The 21,575-nt window shown below is 38.1% G+C and overlaps 1 protein-coding gene across 1 annotated transcript in view; it reads left to right on the top strand.

Annotated features, from left to right (window-relative positions):
* The window catches only part of ngfra (nerve growth factor receptor a (TNFR superfamily, member 16)), a 47,330-nt gene extending 28,717 nt beyond the window's left edge, over positions 1-18,613 (top strand). Inside the window, exon 6 of the mRNA XM_026917167.3 lies at positions 13,644-18,613. Coding sequence (XP_026772968.1) covers positions 13,644-13,696 — 53 coding nt within the window. The 3' untranslated portion in view covers positions 13,697-18,613. The remainder of the gene's footprint in view (positions 1-13,643) is intronic.
* Positions 18,614-21,575: the final 2,962 nt, after the last annotated feature.

Raw genomic sequence — 21,575 nt, forward strand, 5'->3', positions numbered from 1 at the left:
TCTGAGCTTGTATACAGGTTTCATAAGTTCATCTGCTCTATTAAGGGTCTGACTATAAATCTTCTGAAATCATAATAGACAAAACAGCAAGTTGTCATGTTTTTATAACCTAGAGAAGGCTAAGAGGATCATCTTAACAATCCATTTATAAAAATCTAGTAGTGTCTATAACCAAATAATTTAATACTCACTGCAGTGTTATATATCATTTATTGTCATCTCCTGACAATGTAAGACAATACTGTGATATACTGAAACAATGATATTAGGCTATATGGTTATCAATCCATGAATTTTTCATATGTTCCATCCCTAAATCGTATTATTAGCATAGCACAGGATGATATAACAGTTGTGGTTTGGAGTCCATAGCAAGACCATTTGCAGATGCTGGTTGCATAATCTGAACTGTCTTGATCTTAAACAATATGGTGAAGCGAAATTTAGAGAAATTAGGGAGGAAATTGTTTGGAGACAAGAAGCCGGAAGAATTGATAAAGTGGGTGAGATAAGCGTCTGCTTAAACACTTGCAGTAAACATTTGAATAAGCCATTCAACGTCATCAACTTACGAGCATTAGCATCACAAGGGACAAAGACATTTACTGACATTCATTATTGGACCAACATGGCTGGAGTGCAGTCGGCCTGCAACACGACATTGTTATTAATCAAATTTGAGACAATTCCAATCTGCCGTCATCTTTAAATACACTATATAGCCAAACGTTTGTGGACACCTGACCATCACACTTATATGTGTTTGTTGAAAATCCTATTCCAGATTTAGTCCCTTTGCTGTTATAATAACCTCCACTCTTCTGGGAAGGCTTTCCACTAGATTTTGGAGTGTGGCTGTGGGGATTTGTGCTCATGCAGGCACAAGAGCATTAGTGAGGTCAGGCACTGATGTTGTTTGAGGAGGTCTGGTGTGAGGTCAACATTCCAGTTGATTCCAAAGATGTTCAGTGGGGTTGGGATCAGGACTCTGTATTCGAGTTCTTCCACCCCAACCTTGGCAAACCGTATCTTCATGGACCTTGCTTTGTGCACAAGGATATTGTCATGCTGGAACATGTTTAAGCTGGACCCCTTAGTTTCTGGGAAGGGAAACTGTAATGCCACAGCATACAAAGACATTCTATACAATTGTGGGCTTTCAACTTTGTGGTAACAGTTTGGGGAAAAAACACATATGAGAGTAATGGTCAGGTGTACACAAACATTTGGCCATATAATGTGCATATTAATTTTAAATTGGACCAAAAAAGGATGCACATTATATGGCCAAAAATTTGTGGACACCTGACCATTACACCCATATATGGTTCTTCCCCATACCACAACAGTTGTCATTTCTACATTGTTAACCATTTGAAAGGCGATTTAACCTGCAGACAGACTGAATAATTTTGTTCTGTATCATCACAGAATAAACCTGTTAGAAGCTAATAAAATGTACCTACAATTTTAACATTTCTGAACAGGGCATTCTGATTGGTTATGGTACAGCCAACCAGAGACAACAGATTCAAAATCATGTCTTAATTGAAAACCATGACCTGCAACAATGTTGAAAGAAAAGTGGTTTCTTTACAAAACAATAGAGCAAGAAATGTGCCAGTAATATTGACAGACTGAGGATAGCTTGTTAGCCTGATATCTGTAATTAGCATGATAACTTCATCCCTCTCACTCAAAAGTTTAAGGATTACCAACACTGGGCTCCCAAATGATGCAACAAAAAAGCATTTGATAGCTAGTGAGTGGGAATTGGCATGTGACCAAAATTGGGAGAAATCTGGGTAAAAAAAAAGGAATTAGCAACACTGAAAGACAAAAGGGATTTCATCACGCTGAAGCGATGGCTGAGTTAAAAATAAAAATTTAATTTCAGCCAGTATCTAAACATCTCATTAATGTCTGGCAAACATGCCTTTTTCATGTCTTTATGTTCAGTGGAAGGCTTCCTCAGAAAGCTGGACTAAATTAATATTGCTTGGACACATTGAAGCACAATCCAAGTCATTCGTCTTGAAAATGTTTGTAAACAACAGTACTTGCAATCGACCGTTTCTTGTGTCTCCTCTCCTGCTCTCTTTCATTATTCAGCTTCTTCATCTTTCAGTGCTTTCTTAGTCCATCTTTTATCCTGCTCTTAACCTCTCATTTAACCCTTCTGTATGCCCTGCTCTCTCTGTCCTTCATCACTCAATTGTTTCTCTCCCTCTTCATTACACGGCCCTGAGAGGCAGCGTATGTACATGGTCAGGCCGGAGGTCAAGGAGACCACAGGTGTTGGGAAACACACAAACACACACGCGCCCATATGTCTCGGCACGAGCCACCTGACTTCTCGTATGAGTAACGGAAGAATCCAGTCAGAACTGTGTAATAATATTTAACGAGTAAATGCAACAGTGACATGATGTGGCCTTGAGGTGCGCCCACGCAGCACACACACACACACACACATACACACACACGGCCATGGACAACAGACAGAGAGTCGCAAAACAGAGTGAGCATGTTGATACTATCTATCAGAGTAGAGAGGAACATTTCAAGCATCACCCTTCCAGGCTGTGCAATAATGTGTAAACCCTGTCTCTACAGCCACAAGTGTGTTAATTAAATGGACACAAACATCACACACTCACTGCTAGGAGTGGGCAAAATGAGAAATATGTTATAGAACGATACTTATTTAGGTTTGCTAACAAAGTGCCAGCTAAACAGCGTGCCAGAAAAGTTGTAACACTTTTATTCAAATATCTACAATAATAAATGATTCATCAGAGAAATGGAGGGGTTAAATTAAACATCTGGGACCAAAAGCTCAGCTCTTTGTTAGTAATTCACTGGATCTACTGGAGAAAGAAATTATCGTACCAATTTGTGTGAATCAGCTAATCACAATTTAATTATACCATTGTCAGATTAACATATTTAGATTATGTACTACTAATATGATTATAAAACTGACTTAAATTGAATATAAACCTATCTTGATATTCACTTCAAGGCTGATTTATTGAGCGTACGCAAAAATGTGAAAATGAAAAATAATCCACGCTGGGATGGTGTGATGTGGCCCGATGTAAAATAAAATTATTTTCCTATAACAGAGTGGGCCGAAATGTGTTATTCCATTTACACCATAGCAATTTGCCAGTGATACATTTAATGTTATGGAATGTCTGTGAGACAAGACTTCAACAAAACAAGGATGGAGATAAGGAAAATGCAGACTCCTCTGTCCTGAAGACTGTCCCGTGTCGGGAAACTAACTGACACCCGAAACTCTTTCCATAATTGTCACAGACACATCTCCGAACAGAAAGCCTCACCACATCAACGATTACACGAATGAGCTTTTACTGTAGAAATGATGATCTATTAGAACGAGTGCATCAATATAAAGCTATCATTTATTTTACAGCTGGAACTACTGTCAGAGTTGTGCTGTTATAAAAAATTAATTCACACCTTCTGACCAGGTTTGAGAATTCAACAGCACTGTAGCATAATGTTCAGTAATGCAGAATAATACATGCTCGAAGTAAAGGGATACTCCATCACTTTTCAAATCTAATCTCCACCCACTTCATCTTTACTGTAGGTGTGAATAGCAGGGACAGGAAGTACTCTTTACTAAACCTGTTTAACCAAAATTGCCTTATACTAGAAGTCTAAGGGCGATGATATCCCATAAGGTCTTATTGGTTATGCTAAGCACAGATGCACATTGCAGACGTTCAAGTAGTAGCAATAATAGAATTCTCTAATAGTGTTACCAATCAATCAGGATTGTGTAATATATTTGTATGTATACATTATAATGTCTTATTTTTGAACTCCATTACATTCAGTATTGCAGTGTGTATTGTAGTAGACTGTTAAGTTGTCTTGCACTACCTTCAGTGTTATGCCTACACTGTCCTGTCACTTACATTGTACTGTTGCATTTCTACTGTTTGGTTGCACTGGAGAGAGCAGTGAGAAAAGCTTTTTGTTATACTGTAAGGTATAATGACAAAAAAGATGAATTGAATTGAACTGAATTGAAGCCCTCAGATCCTGAGTTCTGACCTGCGTGGGTGAGTGGATCAGGCTCTACAACATTCACAGTTTGAAGACTCTTGGGCTTTGTCCCAAACCACATGTCACTATACCAAACAGTGTGCCAAAATAGTATACCAAATATATAATAGTGGTGGTCTATTATTTATACAGAGGTGCCAACATTTCTAGCAAGAAAATCCTATCAGGCAGAAAGAAAAAAAAACAGAATTCTACCCTAGTGTATGTGTTGGCTTGTTGAAGTTTTTTCTAGACATTAAAAACAGTAAGAAAACAGCGAAGGAAAGGTTGCTGGGTGTAATCACTACTTAATAGTTGTTTTGGTTGAGAAACCAACTGCCCCAAAGTTTTTCTGTTCTTTTTTCAGTACACGGAAATGTGTTGGAATTTTGGTCTGTGGTAATACATACACTACAGATGTGGAGAAAAATAAAGTTGCAAAAATGCTGAAGTATTTCTTTAAAGAAAGAGCCCAATCTGACCTTCCTGGTCTCTTGTCTTTGTGTGTGTTTGTGTGTGTGCCAATCGCTTGCCTATAAAAGGCACTGTGGATAAAAGCACCTGATTAATGAATAAATAAAAAGGACTGATATGTGGTTACTTAAAGTAAATGCTTACCCAGGCCACTGGGAGTTGGGAAGGCAGAAAATCATTAAAATGTACAATGCGTCAGCACAGATATACGCAATACACATGTGCAAGAGGACTGGTTGGCACGCTTTCCATCTTTCAGCCTTATCTACACAATGACCTACTTTGGCCAACTGTGACAGTTGTGCAAAAGAGATCAGTGGTGTCGACAGCAATGACAAAGCTCTGATAAAGTAAGATAGAGTAGGTGGCTATATTATCGTGTTCAAACTTTCCACAGTGTAATATTAAAATAACAAGAAGAACCTGATGTAAATATGTTTCAGTCTGTCAACTGATATGGAGGGAAGTGAATGGAAAGATGGAAAGTTTTTGGGATCGAGATTTCACATTCACATTCCCAAGAGGGCACAGCAATGCATGATGGGAGAGTATGCAGGAGGATTCGGATCCATCGGGCATGAGAGTAGAAGCCCAAGTAGCCCATATAAGAAAAACAGAGAGAGAGAGAGAGAGAGAGAGAGAGAGAGAGAGAGAGAGAGAGAGAGAGATGAACCTTAGTAATTTTTAATTTTCAGGACCTAGAACCGTCCTTTATAACATCTACACAGCTGTCTAGACAGTGTCCATCTATCCATTCACCCTGTTGTTTCTGTTCCTTGAATTCAACACCCTATTGTGTTGTTTTCTTAAATCTTCCTTTGTTTCTTGCTGTCATCTTGACAGTAAAGTATCTCGCACAGAATCTCTGCAACAGCAGAAGCTTTCTCTAGAAATGCACATACAAATACAGTATACAGGGACACACATGCACACAACAAGCTGTAATGTCTTTACACGTGCATCATATCCCATTAGGTTTTTTTGGTTATGCTAAACACAGATGTACATTGCAGACGTTCAAGTGCCAGTTTACCTGTAGTCAGGCAGTAATAGAATTCTCTAATATTGTTAACAATCAATCAGGATTGTGCAATATATTTATATTTATCATTATGCAATGGTTAAAGCTTGCTATAATGTCTTATTTTTGCACTCCCTTACATTCAGTATTGCAGTGTGTATTGTAGTAGACTGTTAAGTTGTCTTGCTGTACTTTTAGTGTTATTTCTACACTGTACTATCTCTTACTTTACACTGTTGCATTTCTACTGTTTGGTTGCACTGGAGAGAACAGTGAGAAAATCTTTTTGTTATGATATAAGGTATAATGACAGTAAAGTTGAACTGAATTGAACTGAAGCCTGCAGATTCAAGTTCTGACCTGCACAGGTGAGCGGATCAGGCTCTAAACCATTGACAGTTTGGTGACTCTTGGGCTGTGTTACTATACCAAACAGTGTGCTAAAATAGTATACCAAATATATAATAGTGGTGGTAAAATTTTACAGAGGTCCCAACATTGCTAGCAAGAAAATCCGGCAAAAAAAAAAAAACAGAATTCTACCCTAGTGTATGTGTTGGCTTGTTTTTTTTTTTGTTTTTTTTGATCACTACTTAATAATTGCCATTAACTCTATTTACTCTTATCTTTGGCTGATCGCAAGTTTGAATCCAAACCATGTCACAGTCATCCATGGCCAGGAGTCCAAGAGAGTGGCCTAGGATGGCATATTCTCACTCTCTCACTCCTGTCAATCAGAGCAACACTAACCAATCATGGGCTTCTGTTAGCTTGTGTATGCAGAAGAGGGCAGATAATACTTTCCTCCAAGTGTTTAGCTGTCCTGTTATTTAATAAGAACAGCAGTTAGACAAGATTCATGTGTCTTGGACAAAGCACATGCTAGCCTTCACCTTTCCTGTTTGGTAGCTGTTGTGTGATAGGAGAAAGCTAGCTGGTGGGTGGGAATTGGCAAATGAATAAATATTATTTCTCTTGTGTACATGCAAAAAGATAAGCAGCCATATAAATATAATATAAACTAATTGGATTGACTGGTAAAGCCATTTGAGAGCTTGCAAGTCAGGGAAAATCACACAAGGTGAGCGCTGTTAGTACTCAGCTAGGAAATGAGTACAAGAGAAACTCTTCTTAGTTCACTAAGAAAAGCCCTGGCAGTCCTGAACTTAGTCTTAGAACCCCGATTCTATACATAACCTACTGTTTTCAGATGAGCTTGGAATTAAATCTGTGGTGAAATTGAGTTATCATGGATTGATTGGTATGTCTTGTTTGGTGTCCTGATTGCTTGAGACTGTTTTTTGGAGAAGAAAAAGCATGATGATTAAAAGAGAGCAGAACAGCTGTGCTCAATATTCAGACAATAAAAAATTCTAAAAGAACATGTTCGTGTTTGTGAAGTCTGATCACAGATGTCCACAGCACTGCCTCCACTCCAAACAAATATTAAACTAGCCTAAAGTAGCACTGTGGTATGTAAAGTAACCACTCCAGCAATAAAACCGTCATAGAGAATTTCATCATAACAGCTGTGAAGTTGATATGAGAAGTGAGACTGATGTCTGTATTTATGGTAGATTTTATTGCCTCTGAAAAGTAATAATTTTTGGCTTCCACTGTGATTTCCTTATTTCTCAGATCTAAACATGTTCTGAGCTAATCATTACTTATCATGTGTAAGTCACTGACTATACCCAAGTTGCCCTGACATTTCCTCAGCTGTCTCAGCTTGTATTTTTACCCAGCAGATTGTTTGCTTTATTGGCTCATTAGCAGGTATGTGGTGATGGATTGCAGTGCTCACTACACCATGCTAGCTCTTCTGGGGGCAGCTTAAAATTTGCTGCAACACCAGTGTTTAATGGCTACTAATTAGAATTACCAAAAAAAATGGCTTGTGCTGCTATATCGGAAGCCATTAAAACTGGTGTCTCTAGACGCTTTCTGTGATTGTGTATTGTGTATAGGCAACTCATTAAAGGAAGTGGAAAAACTCAATAAATCAGCAAAATTAGCATTTCCTTCTAACCCTTGACTGAGGTCTTGATCTTTTTATCTCTCCTTCATTTCAGAATCGCTCTGGGGTGTCACAGGGACCTAGATGAGTTTATTTAACAGAAACCAGAGGGTTTAGGAAGTTGAAGTACTAAAGTATAGCTGTGTCTGATTAAAAAAAGAGCTTGCTTTGAATCTAGTCCCCTAAAGTCAGTGTTGCCATGTCCAGAGTTTTGGGCTAATCTTATACTGTTGTTGCAAGTTATTATTATTATTTTTTTTTTGTGGGCCTTTTGAATACATCATATTAATTATTTCTCTACCTATTAAAACATACACTAAAGGTCATGCAAGCTGTGTTCATTATTTTGTAAATGCATTATATTGTGCATCACTGAATTGGTCTATTTTTTCTCAAAGCTTTTTTTTTTCTTAATGTATAGCCAATTCCAATTTAACAATACAAGACCATTTTATGACCTTGGCAAAAGAACTAATTTGGATCATTGCATGATTTTAATATTGGCTGTTTATTGGTTTTGTTTTATTGACCATTATTCTGGTTTTCATGCTGGTTAGGAACAGCTATTAGGCTGCTTTTTTCACTCAGACCTGGCAATCTGAAGACCTTTTTAGCGTCTCATTTCATCAGTCTAGTTTCTTTTCCTCTGAACAATGATGTAGTGGGTCTTAAGAATTTAACAAACAGGGTTGCTACTGTAGCCAGTAAAAGCAAGTCTCATGAGTCCAGTAATCACTATCTTATCTGTATAGATTAGTCAGCCATAAATGTATAGTATTAATACAGTATAATATATTACAATACACACATCAGTGGGATACTTGATGCTTTTCAGAGAAAACCAAATCCAAATAGTATAACTCTAATGCATTTTTATTATGATAGAATTGAGCAAAATGGATGTTTCATATATTTGGAACAGCAACTGTACCACCATTTGTCACACAAGTGTCAGCAGATGCATGTATATCACAAAATGCTCCTGGTATCGCTCACTACTTGCTAGCTAAGGGAAGCAAGATTGAAATTTGGCTAGCTAGACTCCTCACATGCATTTTGACGTGCATTTTAACGATGAGTCAGTCAGTGAGCGAAAACACCTCTTCTAGGCCGGCACTCGAGGCAGTCTGGCACAAAAGCTCATTGAATTTACTTAATTCAATTGTGTACATCAGTTCCACTTGAATGAATTGCGTTACATTAACACAACTTGTTTTCATACATCCAACATGATTTGATCTTGTATTTTCAAAGCCCTAAATAAAAATCGCCCAAGTGTAGGACTGAACCTGGGTCACTGGAGTATGAGGCAACAACATTTATCACTGCATTATTCAACAACACATACTTTAATCATGCTAGTTTAATACTATAGTTATTTATTCCCATCAGTACGAATATCCTCATGAGATTTTATAACATGATTGGATCATGCTAATACTAAACGAATTGATCACACTCACTGTACATAATTCAAACTAGTAATTAGAAACTCGTTTAAATTAAATTTAGTAAACACAATGAAATCAAATTTTGATTTATATTTTTATGTAAACTATATGTAATGTATTCCCTTAAATCTGATGAACCACATATTCCCTTTTTCAGTGTAACTAGACATTTGGATGAAAATGAAACTCTATAAGCAAATACAGAGCCAATAGTTCAGGCAATCAACAAACAGGTTGGAACAAGCAAAGCAAACATGACTGCTAAACAAGAAGAGCCAAAACCAGAATAGCATGCACACACTAATAAAAACTTGGCACCATCACTAGTGATACATTAGGTGTAATGCTTCACAAGGAACACAACTTTGAGATGTGTATATGTAGTAAGCTACTCATAGGGAACAGGTGTGTGTGATTAGAAGTCTGAGGCATGAGCACGAGGTAATGAGTCATTTGACAGATCATGTGATAAGTTTTGTAGTTTGTTGTACAGAGGATTCTGGAAAATGGAGTTCGTGGTTGCAGGAGGCACCAACATGACACCTACTATGAAAAAATAATTTGGGGTGACTTGCATTTTGCAACACAGTATAATTGGTGCTTTGTCATAGTAAATAATTTTCTTGCAGTTACTACAGTGCTAATTGCTATAGGTTGAAAATATGATGCTATCATCATGGCAATGTCTTGTATTGAGGAATGGAATGACTTTTATTATTATTATTATTATTATTATTACAGTGCCTTAGAATTCATTGGGAAATTATTTTTATACCTCTTTAACCAAAGTATTGTGATCTTTTGGCTAGGCTACCACAGCTGAAAACACACAGAAATACACAGAAGTGGTTTAAAGGACTAGAACATTTCTAGTTGCAGTGCAAGTTGTATCCATTTTAAAACAAATATAGGAACATTTTTGGCTGCAATTTCATGAGTCACAGGTCAGAGGTTAGAACCACTGATCTATGATGTGGCCCAGATAATGACAACAGTGATTATAGGCAACGCTGGGCACTGGATTACAAATCAATATCAGTTTCAAATAGAATTTTGCTAAACACCCTCTGGCTGTCCACATACACACAAAACACTACCATGACTGAGTCAAGGCGCAGAAAGACTCCGCACTGTCTGATGTAGACTCAGACTGGGAGAGATTTCCCTCAGGTAAACTTTACCATCCCACTTCAGCCTTGCTCAACAAGATCAACAGTAATCACTCTTCCTTCCTCTCTCTCTCTCTCCCGCTTCCCTCCATCCTCTGCAGCTCTATCTGACCCATGGGGAATGGAGCGATGGATGAATGGATGTCAGACATGGGAATGGGTTGTTTAAATTTTAACTGTTCCATCTAGTGCTCTCCTTCTCTGCTTTTAGTCTCTTATATGTCCCACAAACCTCTTTATTTCTGTCTTCATTTCTCTTTGTTTCCCTTCTTTGTTTCTTTTCTTACTGACAATTGCAGCATCACAAACTCAAGATTTTCAGCATCATTCTGTCCACCTACCTCTCTAATGTGGCTATTACTCTTCTACTCTCTTTCCAATTATTTACATCTTTGTTGTTCTTTCTCAATGGAAATTAATGTGTAAACAGGGATTAAAACAGCCATGGACCACTAAAGGTGTACAATAGAGCACTAAGTTTCATACACATAGACATTAGACAAATGCTCTCTTAGCTGTAATACAGTGTAAGCATTCTGCGTTCTCCTCAATGGGTGATAAATTTTGAAACCATCCCACCATAAAGAGACCCATAAACTGCTTCAGTTCCTAATGGGGTCTTGCACAAACTGTGCCAAAAGACATAACTGAACATCATAGATGGCTGCTATCTGTTGATCCTACAAAAAGGCATCTGTCACTATAGAATATTAAGTTCCTGAGTAACTCAAGTGGTAGTTGTATTTGGTTTGTAATTTGGATAGGTAGCAAATGACCCTAATTATTCAGAATAATTAGATAATGTGTTTTAAAAAAGGATACAAATAAAGATATGAATAGGGGACTTTTTTCCCACCTGAAAGCTTGCCAGGAAGATTTACAAGACATCAGGTTGAGAGTTGAGGTATGCATTGGGACTTGGATCCTGTGGGACACCACAGAAAAGTTGCATGGGACATGAACATGTGGCATTATGCATTTATATCATCTTCAGTTAGGACTTGATCAGAGTCATTATGGAGGTAATGTCTCTAGTGAAGAAGCCTGTTGTTTGCAATCTCAACAAAAGGCAAAATGGTTAACATTTCTGCTATGAGCTGTGGTGTTGCCTTATCGTGGGTAAAGATGGTTTGAGTCCAGCTAATGTCTTTATTTTCACTCTATGAAGTGTTTAAATGTGAGGTGACTGTGTTATGCAAGAGATATATAGCACTTTTGTGCTGCACTTTACTGTATTTTGCTCAGTTTTGTCACGGTTTCCACATCCCTTCGTATTCTGATTCTGGAAAATTAGCATCCATTTGAGTTAATTAATTTTCCTTGTAAAAAATAGCTTCTACCAACAACCAGACTGTATCCTCCTTTCATGTGTGTAGTGCTATACAACAGGTGGCATGATTTGGAAAAGATTAGCACACAACACAGCATCAGCACAAGTTGATTTGTGCCACAGAAAAATATAAGAAACAAATGGTGTAATGAAAAATGCAAAAGTCAATAGGCAGTAGAGTTTTTTCCTTTTCTTCCTGCTGGATCAGTGAAGTAAGAGTAAAAAGTTATATCAAAAGCCTACTCAACCTGCTTGTCTGCCGGGCAACTGTGAATGAAAAAGTGATAGCCAGGATTCATAATCTTGTCCCAGGCACCCGGGCTAGTGATTTGTCCACCTAGACTAAAATAGAGCCCTAGGAGTGGAAATGCCTTTATAAACTTCTTGGAGACAACCAAAGTCAAACAAGTTACACAAGTCTTAATGCACCAGTCATTTCAACCTTCCCAGTTGTAATGCATCAGCCATTTGAACCCACAAAACAAGTAAAACCTCAAAACAGGATGTGCTACATTTGCATTTAACAAACTAGCTGGACAGATATGTTAATGCACAGCCTGAGTTGCACAGGCAAACTGAGAATTAGCACTTGTTTCTCACATTAGGGGAAAGATGCAATGAAGATACTTATGATGTCACTCCGACAGCCCAAAAAAAAGGATAAATAAACAGGCGTTGTATGGCTGAACGCTGTTGTACCATTGGATCGGCATGGCGCGTCCGCGATTCAGACACAAAAATGGAACCAAGGAATTCAAAGAGCGCTCTCTGGCATTCTGGAATCGTTTCCATGGCTCCCCACAATTGACAGCAGATTGAAGGGTTTAGTGGGAAAATGGGGCATTTGTGTGTCGTACTGAATGTAGTAATGATTGCAGTTAAAGAGTATGGGGGATGGTGAAGAGGCCACGGTGAGCATCCAGCTCGAGAGAGCCCCCATTAGGTGAAAGCTGAATAGACTGTTAAGCTTAAAATCACGAGATATTCTTCTATGGCACTCTCATTAAATACAAATTGAAATAAAAAAGGAACATTGTTGCTCGTTAGTATATGTCATCAGGATTCATCAATATTGATCACAGAATTCTAAATGCAATTCCTACCTCTAAACAGATTCTGAATTTTGACTATCACCATGTATTTGTGAGTGTGGAAAAAATAATATTAACCTGTAAGAGCAGTCCTTCACACAGGGTTGCCAGGATCGTGGGTTTTACACCAAATTGCACTTGTGTTGTGGGTGGAAAAAGCAAGCCTGTGGGTGGCAATTTTTGGACAAGTTTAAGCAGCTTGTTTTAAAGCAAATGATTAGAATTAAATCTAATCAGTTTCTGCAAACATAGGCTATATGACAAAGAGATAAATAAATAAAGACAAAGTGTAAGTGCAGATAGTGTATCTGTGATTTGCAGAAGAATTTCTGATTTAAGCTATATTGTAAAGTTTTTTTAAAGTGTAAAGGGATTGACTAATTGCCTACCAGGCAATTAAAAAAAGCCTCTGGTAAACACTGCATATCAGAAATGAGTGTGCATCATGGTGAACTTGTTTGCCATACAAAGAAGAAAAATGTGTCTTCTTTTCCAATGGCCATTTTTTCTGAACTAGTTTAAGGTCTTTTGTGCAGTTTTTTTAGAAGTAGTTGGGCTGTAAATTTACTAAAAATGGATAAATCTAAAACCCTAAAGATTTCTTTGATCTGTCTCTTTGTCAGTCCCTTAAAATGTCTATGCATAATGTCTATGTCTATGTTTTGGGCGAACTCCTGCTTTTTACACAAACCCAATGTGAGAAAAACAAATTCCAGCCATACATAATTGCCCACACAAATCCTGTGTTATTGGAACTATGTCACATTATAAAGAAAAATGCAATATCATTTCCACTTCAGGTATACGAAAAAAGGTCTGATGTGGAAGTTGATGGGGTATGATGTGGAAGCTAGACTTCAAAAACTATAACCTGTGAAGTATGTTATTATGATAATGGTATAAGAGTGATGCTTGTATAATACAACAAAGTATACTAAGATTGCAGAACCTTTCATCTTGGTCAAAAACAAAAATAAATCTCTTTCTTTCCCACTCTTTTTACCCAGTGGTGAGGGTGGATGGAGGGGCTCAGTCAGACTCTCCGCCATCACAGGCATGAAGGGAGCAGCCGAAGGAGGTGACACCATCAAGCAGATGAAGGAGAAGAAGTTCCAGTGAGAGCAGAGGGGTGGGAAGAGCGAGGAGGAGAGTGGCATGTTGTTCTGGTGGTCATTAGCTAACTATGGCCATCAGCCATCTTATTAAACCCAGTATGGACATTTCCCTGATGCACTGGGTCCTGTGGGCTTGGAGAACTTCAGCAACTCAGATATTCTGGGCCACAATCTTCACATCTACAGAAATGCCCTTATATTATCCACATACTCCAAGGTCAAAACCTTACAGGCTGAAACCCAGTTCAGATCATACCAGCAGTTGTCATCTGTAATGACACTTTGATCTAAATTGGGCTTCATAATACCACTGGCATCTAACAAAACAGCTCATTTAACACCACCAACCAAATCTAAATGGCCTTATAACATTCTTCAATGTATTATGAATGATGTATACTCCAAAATATATGTATGTAAACCATGCATTTGTTCCCCTAACAAACTAATCCATAAAGTAGTCAACTCAAACCAACTGAAGATCACCAACCCAAGCAAAGCCACTTCATGTTTTAAAGACACTCTTAGAGCTCAGAAAGCAGGTCTGTTTTTCAGACTGATTGCAGCCATTGCCTCCTGCTCCTGATGATCTGATCCCACCAAACTCTCAGATGAATAAGAGATCTAGAGCTGGACCTATGACACATATAGGCCATATACGGACTCCACAAGAATGCCTCAATCGCACTAACCTCCTTTGCTTTGTTCTTAATATTCTTTATTCTTACCCCTGCCTAGAAAATAGGATTAAAAAGCATGTCTTTGAGGTGTTGGTCAGATTCCTTCCTTCAAAGTAGTGTACAGAGATTTGAAAGGTTGCCCTTTAAGTCCAGGCCTGTTAGTGGTGCTGTTTTCACCCCTAATGGTGGTTCATGAAGTGAAGCTCATTCTGTATCAGCGAGTGTAGGCGACATCTTGAAAAGGTGACATTTACTGACCTTTATGTTTGTAATGACTTGCATCTATACTTAGCACGCCCTCTCTCTCTCTCTCTCTCTCTCTCTCTCTAAGCAGCTATCTTTTTCTGATATACCCACATACAATCTCCGTTTCCTCCACACATACATACTGTAAGTGCATTGTATTCCCTCTGCTATTACCTCACTTCCACCCAGGTTTATGTTACAGTGCTGAGTTGTATGGTTCTCATTTCACTGAGAGCAAACTATAGCGGGTCAGTTGGATGCAATTCTGCAATTCTGCACAGCAGAGGGAGTCGGCTTAATACATTACCCTCTCCTTTCATACACATACACATCACCAGTGTAATTCCCAGACTCAATATTCAATGATTCATCTTCAGACTTCTGTTCGCCATTTACCTCTCTGAGTTTCACCCCAAGGCTGACTAACTCAGCTTTGAGAACCATGGGTAAATGATTCATGCCGTGGTTGGTGAGTGGCCCACATGTGGTAAACTGGGGTCCATTAGATGCTCTAATGTGGTTGCGTTCCATAGCCAGCTCAGCATCATTGGACTATGAGTGGTTATGACTGGCTGTAAGTGCTGTATCACTGTCCTGGTGGTAATGCTGTTAAAAAATGGGTCTAACCAGCACGCTTAAAGGTTCTTCGGTTTGTCCCTTTTGGGGCCCCCCAAATGTTCTGTGTAGAGCACTGCAACAGAAGGTTTCTCTGGAGAAACCATCAGGTATTATGTAGAACCCTGTCTACATAGTGTTTTCCTATCAGACAAATTCCAGTTAGACTAACTCTCTAATTGGTGGATTGATTATAAGTAAAATCTACTAGCCAATCACAGCAAAGAAAGTGAGAATGGCGCAAATGCAGAACTTTCTTTTATAGTACCCATGGGAAAAGCTAACGTTGCAACAGAGTACCTTGCTTCTTCTTCTTCTTCAAGTGTACTGATGAATTACTGGTCCATGTTTTAGATGTATAGCGCCACCTTGTGTGTGGATGTCCCAAACAACTAATTTAATTTCATGTGTATTTCAACAGTAGCTTAGCAGTCGGTGAGTAAGTGAGTGAATAAAAAAGTCTACACATACTTATCAAATCACTTCAAGGTGACCTGGGGGTGCACCAAGAAGTTACAGGAAAGAAAGAGTTCAGCAATCAAGAATGAGTAGTGTGAATGTGGGCAAACACTCACATACCATCCAACACCACAGCAGAACAACCAAAACCAACCAATTTCATCTGCTTCCCCCCCCCAAGGACTACATCCTTCCTTCATTAACCTAATGAGCGGTAGTGGCATAGAAATACATTGAGCACACACGCACACGTATAGCTTTACTGTGTCTGCTGCATGGCTTTGTAGTTTACTACACAATCCAGAATGGGAGCTTGTAATCTAGCGCATCACTCTCAGGTGACTGGGCACAAACTGAGGAATGGCAGCGGGATTCAAACTGCAATAAATAACCACTATAGTATTGATCAAACTTTGTTTAACGAGCACAGTATTGACACTTTTTTCTATTTTACTCAGGCTTATCTAATGTAAATAGCTGACATTAAAGGTATTGCATACTGAAACGACTGTACATTTACTTATTTCTGTAGCATTGGGCTTGGAGCAGCTGAAAGATGCCCTCATGGTTGGATATTAGTTTGACAGAACCTGGCATGTACCATTGCCTTATTGCTTTGCTCCTTTGTTTCGCTTCACTTGGCTAATACGAGCTTCAGCTTGGCGTGATAAGCTGAAGTCAGTATTCTCCTCCTTCTGGCAGAGCAATAGAGAGTCTGTTCTTGCGCATTATAGTTCAGAGCCGTCCTCCTCACTCAGCTGGGTGCTTTCCATTAAATCATTCTATGGAGCGTATCATTGGCCTCTGCAGCTAGCCGCTGTGTTGGAGTTTAATGCATTTTATGGCTCCATCGCCTCACTCATTGAGCTCTACTCCACCATTTTGCTGAAAGCACTTACAGGTGAAAAAGAAAGACAAGTCGCTTTATTGTTTTTTTTTTCTCTTGATTGCTTTCTCTGCAAACACATAAGGCAACAGAAGACAGCTGTCATCTTTGCATGAACAGAGAAATGAAAGAGAAGCTCTCAGTTTTGCAGGACATGATGTTCCTTCAGTTTAGTCTCCAGAGTACTGATATTTTCATACCATTAAAAAGGAATACAAGTGATTGAGTGGATAATAAAGTGTTCCTAGTATCACAGTACAGTGAACAGAAGCTAACATGGATTTTCTTCTATGAACTGCTCCGACAGCACAATGAAGCACTTCTATATTCAGCATCTCTGTGTCAAGTCTTCACTCAATAACCAGCTTTTACTTCCATTTATCACCCAAGGACGAGTATAGAATGTACACAAGCCTAGTGATTAATAGTCATATGCAAAATGTGTTGCGCTAGCTAACTTTGTCCTCTTGTGTTCAGTTCTATTTTTATCCAGTCCTATTCTTTTATAGAAAACATGGTTTCGTTTCTTGATAGAATTACCTTTTCAGAGCAGAATTTTATAAAGACAGTTTACTTTTGTAGCACTTAAACTGATTGAATTAGTACACTCAAAGAGTATCCAGCACCACAAAGTGCCTGTGGACTACGTCAGGTGTCTTTGAGCTACATTCATAAAGTTCAATTTTGCATCGCTTTGCTCTATTTTTTCTTTATGTCTGATCTGTATAAAATGTAAGTTGTATGTATGCTTTCTACATTGTATTGGGTCTTTAGTCTAGAGAAGATGGTCATGATGGTTACAGGACATTACATCATAATCCAAATAAATTTACATCCAGGTTAAAGTTTAACAGAAGTGGGCTTGAACATTCACAAGCTACATATGCTATATATTCTTAGTATCATGAAGTAAGATGCAGAAACTATCATCTACTGTCACTTTCTTGTGTTATTATTATACCATTCTATGCATTTACAGGATAATACAACAAAAATCTAGTCTTGACTGCATATCAAATCAGTGACAAGTGACAAAACTTGATGAGAGTTTGTGTTTGGCAAGCCAAAACTATGGACACATCCATTAAAACCCGGCTTTAGATGGACACAGAGACACTCTTAAGAGGCCATATGCTTAGATGAAGATGTCAACGGTGATTCTCAAGGGAGAATTCACTCTATCAGTCCCTGCTCCCCTAATGGGGATGAATGTTAATTGTACTTAGCCCATATTCCCCAATGCATTGTGTAAATGTGACAAATTTCATATAGTTGTTATGACAGTACACTTATGTAAATGACAAATGAAACAAATTAGTTATCTAATAGAATAAAACCAAATATGATTGCTTCTGTCTTATCTGATTCTTCTTCTTCTTCTTTTTTTTTTAACTCACTAATGAAACTGTAAAAAAAATGGTCATGCATTTAGGCTGAATAATAAGCTTTGCTACATGTTAGATCACCAGTTAGACAATAATGTTTACTGATTACTTAAATGAAATAAAGGCAAACAATCCACTGTTGATGTAGAATACATATGCCATCATCTTTTCCTATGTACACATGTACAGTGAAAACCTCATATATTATAACAGCAATTCATTCAAACTTCTTGTTCTCAAAGTGCTGATATATACTTACAATATTTAGAGAAATGAGAAAAGGAAACATTCAGGCCATTTACAGCCTATGGGTGAACTGTTCCTTTGATTGAGCATATTAGCATGTCCCTAAGAGGTTCTACATAGATCTCTGCAGCAGAGGATTCCTTATCAAAGACAGTTCTAAGTAGAACTATCATTGGACCATTAACTGTCCAAACCTTCAAGCAGAAACAAGAATGCTTATCTACCCTCATTTGTATATAAAACTAAGAACCCTTAGCTATCCAATGATCCAAGCAGAAGCTAAGAATCCTTAACTAACCAAAGTTTCTGATAGAAACTAAGAACCATTAGCTACCCAATGTTTCAAGTAGAAACTAAGAACTTCCATGTACTCTCATTTCTATACAAAACTAAGAACCCTTCAATAATCAATAAAGTATCGAAAGTTTCAAGTAGAAACTAAGAAACTTTAGCTACATAGTGTTTCAAGTAGAAGCTAAGAACCCTTAACTATCCAAGGTTTCAGGTACAAAACTAAGAACCCTTAACTATCCAAGGTTCCAAAGGTAACTAAGAACTCTTATCGACCCTCATTTCTATACAAAACTAAGAACCCTTAACTATCCAAGGTTTCAGGTACAAAACTAAGAACCCTTAACTATCCAAGGTTTCAGGTACAAAACTAAGAACCCTTAACTATCCAAGGTTCCAAAGGTAACTAAGAACTCTTATCGACCCTCATTTCTATACAAAACTAAGAACCCTTAGCTATCCAATGTTGCAAACAAAAAGCTAAGAACCCTAAATAATCAAAGTTTCAGGTAGAAACTAAGAACCTGTAACTATCCAATGTTGCAAGCATAAGCTAAGAAACCTTTCCAAAGTTACAATTAGTAATAAAAAAAACCCTCAATTATTCAACATTTCAAATAGACATTAAGAACCCTTAACTATCCAGAGTTTCATGTAAATATTAAGAACACTTAGCCGTCTAAAGTTTCAAGTAAAAGCTAAGCACCCTTAGCTATTCATGGTTTCAAGTAGAACCTTAAAATCCTTAACTGTCCAAAATTCTTAACTTCCCCAATTTACATACAGAAAATAAGAACCCTTAACTATTCAAAACTCTAAGTAAAAATTATCCTAAATTCTAAGCAATAGCTAAGAACCTTTAACTGTTAAAAGTTCTGTTAATAGATTTCAGCAGAAGCTAAGAATTCATATTTACCTACTGTTTCAAGCAGACACTAAGAACCCTTAACTACCCCAAACCCTTTGAGGAACCATACAGTACAGTCAAGAGATGCGACAACAAAAATTACTTAAACAAGCAAACAGATTTTTTTTTCTCTAAACAGTACATAAGGCACAAAGTAGCAAATCTCCAGACAGCAGCACAGCATAAAATCCCACACAATATGTGGTAACCAGTATTGCTGACATCAACTATCCGCAAACCGTTAACTATTATAGTAAATAAACATTGTCCATGAGGGAAAGCTACTGGCAATTCAGTTGCTACTTGGTATTGCTGTAGCGTGTGAGAAGTGTGGGAAACAGCGGCTGGACGAGGACCAACCTCCCACTCTGAGACTAAGGGCTTTTCAACTGAAAGGAGCACTGACATGAAAATATTCTTGTAATATCAGCTTCCAAATCCAATTCTCAGCCACTGTACGCTAATGCAAATATGCTGTAAGTTTTGCCTCTTAAAACAAGTGTCAAATTCCTCACCTTAAAATCCAGGGCATTCTGAAAACCACCAAGCATGTAAAGGTTCAGAAAGAGCCTGTGACAGATTTTACAAGTTTGAAGTTGTTTTAATGACTTGAAAGGACATCAATTGATCAGTGGGAAGCTATTTTTTTTCAGTCATTGTCAATCAAAGACACAATTAAAGACAAAGAAAAACAAGAATAGAATAATCTGTTTTGACCCACTGTGTTATGACTGAATGAAAATCACTATTACTATGACTGGGCAACTAGTAACTAGCCCTTAATTGGCAAACCTCAGTTTCTCTGTAGGGGATATAAGAACTGTTTTCAATTCTTTTAGGAACGTCGGAGTAGGTAGAGAGAGAAAAACCACAGAGTACTGCTGGGTAAAGTATTTGCCAAACCACATAGCAAAACACATCCATATGCTTCATTAGAGCTTGGCCCCTGACCCACTGCAATCCATGCGCCACTTAGCTTCTCATAGATCTGCCCAATAAAAGTGCACTTTTATTACATATGCATTTAAAAAAATCACTTATTTCACCAAGAGCTTTCAAAAAGAAAAAAGAAAATCATAAGTGCCTTCACTTTATGGCTGTGAGAAGGTAAAGCAGTCTCCACATATCCAGTGTGGCTATTACTGACTGCTGATCTCCCAAGTGTAAGTGTTTAATTTTAACCTGGCTCAGACACACACACACACACACACACACACACATTCCTAAAGCAAGCACTGTCCTGAAAGTTTAGGAAAAATCCACTCAGATCCAGATGTGGATCAGTCAGGTGGCACATAATAGATAAGCTGTCACAGTCTGTGCCTTCAATTAAATTAGCCAGTCAAACTAAACACCATAGCAAAATGGAGCTGCTAATCAAATAATAAGCCCTTCATCAATTTAATCAGCCGAAACAGTGTGATAGTGGGTGGTGCGGGGAGACTGCAAGATAAAACGCAGTCGTCAAAAAGGCCATTTCTGGTGTATAACTGAACCTTAATGGATAAATGATGCCAATGCAAAAGCTGTGCACATGAATATGTTTACCAAAAAGACACAAACACACCAAGTGAGACACAAGCAGAGAACAGAGAGGGGAAACCCTTGTGTTTTTCAATCTAACCTCTAACTACCACATCGATAATGCATGTGAAATTACCAAATACAAGAATGGAAGACCTGTTTACTCCTATCTCACTTATAATGAAAATACAAGGGCATCTGCTGAGTTCTGTCAATAATCCTATATGTGAAACATGGATTTTTTTGTAGAAATGATCAGTCAGAGGTATTTGCAAATTAAGCTCTAAAATCTAGATAATTGACAGCAGCGAGTAGTGCTGCTGCTTTACAGCTCCAGGGTACCCGGTTTAATCCTGAGCTCGGATTGCTGTCTGTGTGAGTTCTGAATGTTTTCCCCTTGTGGGTTTCCTCTGGGATGTCTGGCTTCTTCCCTTCTCCAAAAAACATGCCAGTAGATGCATTGGCTATGCTAAATTGTCACTGTGTGCTAATGAATGTGTGAATATGTGTGTGCATAGTGCCCTGTGATCCAGGGTGTATTCCTTGCTCATGCCCATTGTTCCTGGGATTGGCTCCGGATGCATT

The sequence above is a fragment of the Pangasianodon hypophthalmus genome, chromosome 13 (genome assembly GCF_027358585.1).
Source record: "Pangasianodon hypophthalmus isolate fPanHyp1 chromosome 13, fPanHyp1.pri, whole genome shotgun sequence".
NCBI lineage: Eukaryota > Metazoa > Chordata > Actinopteri > Siluriformes > Pangasiidae > Pangasianodon > Pangasianodon hypophthalmus.